Below are 9,366 nucleotides of genomic sequence, written 5' to 3' on the forward strand. Positions count from 1 at the left end.
CCTTACAGCCCCCCTGGCATTCCCAGTACCCAGAGGCACAAACAGCCCCCCCAGCCCAATAAATAGTGACTGTCTGTGGCACCTTACAGCCCCCCTGGAATTTGCCAGACCCACAGATATCCAGTCTCTTTAGTTGCCCTTTGCTTCCCCTTTACCCATTGTTCTGCCTTTTCTTTTTCTTTCCATTCTTTATTCTTTCCTTCCTTTCTGTGCTTGATCCCCTTTTCCCCAAAGTGTCCTTGGGTTCTACCATTCTACCCCCCCCCCCATCTTTATTTGGCTCTGGCTTTATTGGAATGACCCCTAAGATCTCCGTGGGTGCCATTGACCTGATCATGGCTGAACCTTCCCATAATCATGGTGGAAGAACAATGAAAGGGATGTGAGGCTGAAGGTGAAGGCAGACAGGGGGGCAATACTTGGGGCAGAGTGGGGCAATAGAATGTTCCATTGTTACAGTATTTGGGTCGGATCACAATCCTGACTATATTCCCTGTATTTCTCGGTTCCATAGAAGGAAATATCTGTCTGGGCTGCAGTGAATGACCCCCCCAGGGACAGGCCCTTTCAGTTCTGCTGAGTGAGGCTCATTATACACATTATCCTCGTTATACACATTATCCTCGTTATACACATTATCCTCGTTATACACATTATCCTCGTTATACACATTATCCTCGTTATACACATAAAGGCCCCTCTGAGCCAACTGACTGCCGTTTAGATCGTCTGTCGGGGGAATCCCACTCGCGGTTCCTTTGGGTTTGGGCCGACATCATTAGGATTCAGCTGGGACCCCGTTATATTGAGATACTTTGTATTTCTGTTAATAAAGTCCCGGGGGGAGTCATTAGGCCAAATGGTTGAACAGAGGAAATCGCCCCAAATCCCCGGGTGGGGAATTAACCCTCGGTGCTGATCACTTCACCTGCTGCTGCTTCCTAATGGCAGGGGTGCATTCTGGGAATTGTAGTCCAGCAGATTCTGACTAGTTTGGCTCAGTAAAATTTATTATCCATTAAACAGACAGCAGTTCTGGGGAATCTGTATTTGCCCCACTAGGGGTAACTGCTTGCTGCCCCCAAGCTGCATGAATAGTTCATCCCCAGAGTGGGTTTTGCAATAGGAATAACCCTGGCCCCCCAGCATTACAGGGGCCCCATAGAAGTAAAGCGGGGCTCATTCATCAACACTGGGCAAATGTATCCATGGGCAGTAACCCATAGCAACCAAGCAGTGACTGGCTTTTTTTCAGCAGCTGCAATGAATACAAACAATTTGACATGGTTGTCATGGGTTACTGCCCACGGGCACAATTGCCCAGTGTTAATAAATGACCCCCCAGTGTTATGAAAGATACAGAATTCATACATGGTTCCTTCCAAATTCACATTGGGGGGCTGCAGCCCACCTATTGCTGCTACAGGAGGGTGGGACTCATAGGGGCCCAAGCCCCCTCCCAGGGTCGGACTGGGCCGCTGGGACACCGGCAAAAATCCCGGTGGGCCTCGGCTCTAGTGGGCCCCGGCGGCCCAGACCCGATCCTTGCTTTGCTCCCCCTGCCCGACCGCTCCTGCCCCGATGCGTTATATTTACGTGCTCTGGGAAGGACGTTGAGGGGTTAGGGGGGGCCCTGCAAAGGGGGGTTAGGGAAGGCCCCCTGCGAGGGGGGTTGGGGGAGGGATGCTATGGGCGCGGGCCCTCCACACCTCAGTCCAACCCTGCCCCCTCCCATAGTGTCCGTCTGGACTATGTACCCAGCAGTGCCGGTGGGCACAGGGCAACATTATCCCTATGGGGGGCAGTAAGAGCAGCGCCCCACTGTGGCCACTAGCAGTGAATTTTGAGGGCAATTAGACTCCCCCCTAGGAGCTATGGGCAGATCCTGCTGCAGTTCTGTCTCTGCATAGAGGTGTCGGTACCATTGGGCCCAGCAGCTCGGCCCTCACTCCATTGATTATGAGATGAATTTCTCTGTATACAGATACCTGTATATATATATATCTCTCACGTGCTGCCCGGCCCCCGTATCATTATCACCCACTTTCGGTAATATTTCCTTGTATTGGGTTTTTCTAAAAATAAAACAGCTTCTCGTTTGCCGCAGAAATAACAGCGATTTTTAGTCCCAGTCCCAGTTTGGGACCTCAAACCTAGAGCCATTCAATCCAATGGGCACATTAGTGGGGGGGGATAAAGACCATGGATTGCAAGCTTCTCTGGACAAGGACTGTGCAAACGATGAATATTCTCTGTGCGGCGCTATATGTGGCACTTGTACAATATCAGTGAAAATAATATTAATTGGCAGAATCTCCAGCACTTTTGCTCAGTCTTTACTTTGCATTCATTGCAGTTCCAGATTCCACCACCAGGAGGCAACCGTGCTTGTAAAATTACATTCATATGTATTACACATTTCTTTGGCTGAGCTGAAGTCTTGACTTTACTTTCCCTTAAATTACACCTGAGGGCTACAATAATGGGCACCCCTTTGTGCTTTGTTCCTACATACCCCACTCACCCCCACTCACCCTCACTCACCCCACTCACCCCCACTCACTCACTCACTCACTCACCCCCACTCACCCCCACTCACTCCCACTCACCCCCACTCACTCCAACTCACCCCCACTCACTCCCACTCACCCCCACTAACTCACTCACTCACCCCCACTCATCCCCACTCACCCCCACTCACCCTCACTCACCCCACTCACCCCACTCACCCCCACTCACTCACTCACCCCCACTCACCCCCACTCACTCCCACTCACCCCCACTCACTCCAACTCACCCCCACTCACTCCCACTCACCCCCACTAACTCACTCACTCACCCCCACTCATCCCCACTCACCCCCACTCACTCACTCACCCCCACTCACTCACTCACCCCCACTCACCCCCACTCACTCACTCACTCACTCACCCCCACTCATCCCCACTCACCCCCACTCACTCACTCACCCCCACTCACCCCCACTCACCCCCACTCACTCACTCACCCCCACTCACTCCCAGGGTTATTCCATTATTGAATCTGTGTATACAAACCCTGCTGCCCAGCGCGGCTCAACCCAACGTTACTCAGTTGTACAAATCCCACAATAATGTAACATATAATGAAGCTTGGGGCATGCTGGGAGCTGTAGTCCAGCAACATCAGGGCTGTATTCTTAAAGCAATATTGCCCAATAAAACTTTCCCCCAAATCCCCACAGCCAGCGACTGCTTTAACATGCGAAAAATCCTCCAATGAGAATCCCAGCTGATGTGAGTAAATCCGGCTCCCTGTTCTCTGTTCCTGCAATTGGAGTTGGGAGCAATAAGCACAGTTTCCCAGCACTGAACAAGTCTGTCCCTTTATCCCCATGTCTGATTCCTGTGCCATATAATGAGGGGAGAAAATGCCATCATTATCTCTATATGTAAAGGTACCAGCAAGGGGCCTGACAATAGGGCAAATTTTAAAAGCAATACTGACATGGGAAAACATGTTTGTTACAAACCCATCAGTTAATAGAGCTTCTCCATCAGAATCCTGCATTGTATCTGTTTCCCCATGGGGCTAACCATATTCTTCATTTCCCAGGGTGCCACAGCCATGTGACCTGTGCTCTGATAAACTTCACTCACACTTTACTGCTGCGCTGCAAGTTGGAGTGATATCCCCCCCCCTCCCCCCCAGCAGCCGATCAGCAGAACAATGGGAAGGGAGCAAGATAGCAGCTCCCAGTAGGTATCAGAATAGCACTCAATAGTAAGAAATCCAAGTCCGGCTTGGGACTCCTCCAGTTACATAGGAGTAGGAGAAACAATAGGTTAGCTGAAAGCAGTTCTAATGTGTAGCGCTGGCTGAAACCTACTGGGCCCTGGGTACCCCTGGAACTATAGCAGGGTGACTGTTACCCCAATGTTTCTATATATCTGTAACCTTGTTATGGGCTAAGGGGGCCCAGCCTGAAGGCCAGTTAGGGGGGGATTTGGGGTGAGTGCTTATTTGTGCCCTGGGTACCCCTGGAACTATAGCGGGGTGACTGTTACCCCAATGTTTCTATATATCTGTAACCTTGTTATGGGCTAAGGGGGCCCAGCCTGAAGGCCAGTTAGGGGGGGATTTGGGGTGAGTGCTTATTTGTGCCCTGGATACCCCTGGAACTATAGCGGGGTGACTGTTACCCCAATGTTTCTATATATCTGTAACCTTGTTATGGGCTAAGGGGGCCCAGCCTGAAGGCCAGTTAGGGGGGGATTTGGGGTGAGTGCTTATTTGTGCCCTGGGTACCCCTGGAACTATAGTGGGGTGACTGTTACCCCAATGTTTCTATATATCTGTAACCTTGTTATGGGCTAAGGGGGCCCAGCCTGAAGGCCAGTTAGGGGGGGATTTGGGGTGAGTGCTTATTTGTGCCCTGGGTACCCCTGGAACTATAGCGGGGTGGCTGTTACCCCAATGTTTCTATATATCTGTAACCTTGTTATGGGCTAAGGGGGCCCAGCCTGAAGGCCAGTTAGGGGGGGATTTGGGGTGAGTGCTTATTTGTGCCCTGGGTACCCCTGGAACTATAGCGGGGTGGCTGTTACCCCAATGTTTCTATATATCTGTAACCTTGTTATGGGCTAAGGGGGCCCAGCCTGAAGGCCAGTTAGGGGGGGATTTGGGGTGAGTGCTTATTTGTGCCCTGGGTACCCCTGGAACTATAGTGGGGTGACTGTTACCCCAATGTTTCTATATATCTGTAACCTTGTTATGGGCTAAGGGGCCCCAGCCTGAAGGCCAGTTAGGGGGGGATTTGGGGTGAGTGCTTATTTGTGCCCTGGGTACCCCTGGAACTATAGCGGGGTGACTGTTACCCCAATGTTTCTATATATCTGTAACCTTGTTATGGGCTAAGGGGGCCCAGCCTGAAGGCCAGTTAGGGGGGGATTTGGGGTGAGTGCTTATTTGTGCCCTGGGTACCCCTGGAACTATAGCGGGGGTGACTGTTACCCCAATGTTTCTATATATCTGTAACCTTGTTATGGGCTAAGGGGGCCCAGCCTGAAGGCCAGTTAGGGGGGGATTTGGGGTGAGTGCTTATTTGTGCCCTGGGTACCCCTGGAACTATAGTGGGGTGACTGTTACCCCAATGTTTCTATATATCTGTAACCTTGTTATGGGCTAAGGGGCCCCAGCCTGAAGGCCAGTTAGGGGGGGATTTGGGGTGAGTGCTTATTTGTGCCCTGGGTACCCCTGGAACTATAGCGGGGTGACTGTTACCCCAATGTTTCTATATATCTGTAACCCTGTTATGGGCTAAGGGGGCCCAGCCTGAAGGCCAGTTAGGGGGGGATTTGGGGTGAGTGCTTATTTGTGCCCTGGGTACCCCTGGAACTATAGCAGGGTGACTGTTACCCCAATGTTTCTATATATCTGTAACCTTGTTATGGGCTAAGGGGGCCCAGCCTGAAGGCCAGTTAGGGGGGGATTTGGGGTGAGTGCTTATTTGTGCCCTGGGTACCCCTGGAACTATAGCGGGGTGACTGTTACCCCAATGTTTCTATATATTTGTAACCTTGTTATGGGCTAAGGGGGCCCAGCCTGAAGGCCAGTTAGGGGGGGATTTGGGGTGAGTGCTTATTTGTGCCCTGGGTACCCCTGGAACTATAGTGGGGTGACTGTTACCCCAATGTTTCTATATATCTGTAACCTTGTTATGGGCTAAGGGGGCCCAGCCTGAAGGCCAGTTAGGGGGGGATTTGGGGTGAGTGCTTATTTGTTCCCTGGGTACCCCTGGAACTATAGCGGGGTGACTGTTACCCCAATGTTTCTATATATCTGTAACCTTGTTATGGGCTAAGGGGGCCCAGCCTGAAGGCCAGTTAGGGGGGGATTTGGGGTGAGTGCTTATTTGTTCCCTGGGTACCCCTGGAACTATAGCGGGGTGACTGTTACCCCAATGTTTCTATATATCTGTAACCTTGTTATGGGCTAAGGGGGCCCAGCCTGAAGGCCAGTTGGGGGGGGATTTGGGGTGAGTGCTTATTTGTGCCCTGGGTACCCCTGGAACTATAGTGGGGTGACTGTTACCCCAATGTTTCTATATATCTGTAACCTTGTTATGGGCTAAGGGGGCCCAGCCTGAAGGCCAGTTAGGGGGGGATTTGGGGTGAGTGCTTATTTGTGCCCTGGGTACCCCTGGAACTATAGCGGGGTGACTGTTACCCCAATGTTTCTATATATCTGTAACCTTGTTATGGGCTAAGGGGGCCCAGCCTGAAGGCCAGTTAGGGGGGGATTTGGGGTGAGTGCTTATTTGTGCCCTGGGTACCCCTGGAACTATAGCAGGGTGACTGTTACCCCAATGTTTTTTGCATATACCTACTCCCCCATACTTAGCACAATTCAGCAGGAACAGCCCTGTACAGAGAGACAACTAAGCAGAAACACTATTTCAGCCTTTCGAGAAAGAAACTCTTTGCAATGTTTGAGCAATAAAAGATTTTATTATTATTATTATTACTTGGAATCATTGTAGGAAGTGGATGCGTTTATATTTCCAGCCTAACAACGAGGTTTATTTGCTAAAGTGCAAGTAATTCATTCAGTTTAATGCATATTTATCAATGGTCACATGCGTGAGGTCGGCTGCTCCAGTGGCTTCGAATACGGACCCCCCCCCCCGATACTGTGATTGCCCCCCCAGCCCCTCGCTCTTGCCCCGGGTATGGCTATGTCTCCATGTCTATGCCGGCTTTAGTAAACAAAAAGGACCACAGTGTAAATACTTGTGCTTTGGTACATACGGCGCCGGGAAACCCCCCCATAAAATAATGGAACCCCGATACCTTCATAGGGGGTTGTATCTATAGTTTTATTGTGGGGGGCGATGAAGTGCGGGTTGAGTATCTCTAACCCCTAGAATAGTCTAGAAGTGCATCGTTATCGTTTATACGGTGATATTATGCAAATGAACTATAGATGGCCCCTCCCACCCTGTGACATTAGATAGATAATTGGACGCTCAGTCCTGGTACTGTGATTAGTTAATATAGGAGGAACTTAACGAGGAATTAATTCTCTTTGATTAATGAAGTTGGTGTCTTAACGTAATGATCATTGGCTTATTCTATGGGGGGGGGGGAATAAAGGATATTTACAGAATGCCCAGTTACAGTATATGCGGTTAGATGGTGGCTACCTGCCCGGTGCCCTTGCCCGTATGATGGCTATAGCTGTGGCTACCAGGTATCAGGTAGAACTAGACGTATTGGGTTTAATCATGGCCATACATAGAGGTCCGTTAGCTGATACATTCTACGTTGGGTTGGTGCTACAGTGCTGCCCCATATCCGTTATACAGGAGGAGCAAGAAGGACTTGGGGCAAAAGATTCCCCCTAAACCATGAGAAATCAATGATATGGCACATTCCATGGCAGATGTTACTCACCAGAAGACCAATGGGGGGAGGAGGGAGTCAAATGGTCCACACTACAAGAAATATCTCATTATCAACAAAATCCTTCAATACTGGTTGCCCTACCTCCCCCCCCCCAATACCCCCAAGGGTAACAATGTAATGAATAAATCCAATATGAAGTCCGTCTTCCCTGGAATACAGGTTCTAAATGCCGGTGGAAGCATTGGACCTTCTGGGATCTGAGTCTTGTTCATATCGGTAGTGGTAGCCCTCCATCTGGTCTCTACAGGCTTCTCTGATGTTGTTGAGCCACCTCTTCATGCCCTTTCGGTTGAGGTACAAGACCATGAGGAAGATGACCCCAATGAGGGCCAAGACTATGCCAAAGAAGACATAAGATGCCGTTTCCAGGTCTTCGTTTGTGCACTTAAAATCCTCCAGTTTCAGAGCCATGACATCTGTGCCATTGAGGCTCGATGGGGCATAACATTTGAGGCTTTGGGCGTCCAATGATTGGGAGGAATTCCTGAGCCACAGAAACATCTTGGTCATCCGGCAATCGCAGGCGAAAGGGTTGGGGCTCAAGTAAACCCCAAGTTTCTTTTTAAAGGATAAATTCAAGATGGTTTCCTCGTCCATCCTCTTCATGGCATTATTTCCAATGTTCAGTTTCTCCAAGTTTTCCAGGTGGAAGACCAAGCTGGGGATGGACTGCAGGGCATTGCCGGCCAGTTCAAGCTGGTGAAGGTTTCCCAAATGTTTCGTCCACTGAGGGTTAATCAGAGGTTTGACGGCCGGAGCTTGGAAAGCTTGGTTAAGTTTTAAGACTTCCAGTTGACCGGCTCTATCAAATGCATCGTTGGCTATGGTGGCCAAGCGGTTAAAGCTCAAGTCTAACGTTGTGAGGCTTGGAAGCTCCTGGAATGCCAGTGCTTCTATGGCTTGGATGCTGCTGTTGATTAAAATAAGGGTGGTTAAATTGCCCAGTTGGCTACTGTTCCTCTGGAAAGTCTCCGGACGGAGGACATTGACATCACCGCCTATGAGTGACAGGTTTTGGACCCACTGAGGGATGTCCTCCAGGATCTCCTGGAGAGCTGGGAAGCCACATTGCACGAGTCCAACGTCTGCGACACAGCGGCACTTAGACGGGCAGGAGACGCTGACATTTGCCAACATCAGTAGTTTGAGAAGGAGGAGGCAGCCCAGCCTGCCCCGGGTCAGCAAAGCCTCGGTGTTGCCATGGGAATGCCGGTGCCCCGGTGGCATCTTTTTAGTTTGGCAGTTGACGGGGGGATGAGAACGTAGCTCCGAAATGCAAGAGGTGCCTCCCTGCCCTCCCGTCTGTCAGCGTAGTGGAGAAGCACCAGGTCGGGCTCCTGCTTTCTCATCCTCGGCTCATCCCTGGGCACGAGGCTTCCCAGAGTGGCTACCGGCCGGCACAAGGCTTACGGAGCCACAGAGCCACAGAGCCGTCCTTTCCTCGGAACTCTTCATTTCATGTTGACGTCTCTGGCAGGTCAGATGGATGGACCTGTGTCTAACAGAGAAGCCCCCCCCCCTCTCCTTATGCAGAGATACCGCACCCCCCCATCCCACCTCCCAGCTGCTGCTCGTTCTATTACTGGGAGAGGGAGGCAGCAATGCCGGGATGGATTCCCAAAACATATTCCCACTTCATACACTTAACCCTCTAAGCCCCTCCTGTGCCCCGGGGAGACGGCTACGGTGAAAATGCCCCCCCAGGGATCTGACACTTCTGTATTAACCCCTTTGCTGCCAGAAGTGCAGTAATGTAGTTTCTCAATCAAGGATGGAGTTGGCCGGTGCCTGGGAGTCCCCATCTAATAGGGGGGGGGGGGTTATATATCTGCCTTTTGTAACTGCTGACTGTCAGCTATTGTTGAACTACAAGGCAGAGCGCTGGGAGTTACAGTTCATAAATAGCAAGGTAACAACACTT

General features: G+C 50.7%; 1 protein-coding gene across 1 annotated transcript; it reads right to left on the bottom strand.

Moving 5' to 3' along the window:
* Positions 1-6,468: 6,468 nt before the first annotated feature.
* tpbgl (trophoblast glycoprotein like) lies at positions 6,469-8,977 on the bottom strand. Its single transcript, XM_031897391.1, has one exon. It carries the CDS (start codon positions 8,670-8,672, stop codon positions 7,608-7,610), a length of 1,065 nt encoding a protein of 354 aa, XP_031753251.1. The 5' UTR covers positions 8,673-8,977; the 3' UTR covers positions 6,469-7,607.
* Between the last annotated feature and the right edge of the window lie 389 nt (positions 8,978-9,366).

The sequence above is a fragment of the Xenopus tropicalis genome, chromosome 2, assembly GCF_000004195.4.
Source record: "Xenopus tropicalis strain Nigerian chromosome 2, UCB_Xtro_10.0, whole genome shotgun sequence".
NCBI classification, from domain to species: Eukaryota; Metazoa; Chordata; class Amphibia; order Anura; family Pipidae; genus Xenopus; species Xenopus tropicalis.

Excerpts from the sequence above, each read along its gene's own strand:
- tpbgl (XM_031897391.1), bottom strand. The coding sequence starts at position 8,672 with ATGCCACCGGGGCACCGGCATTCCCATGGCAACACCGAGGCTTTGCTG.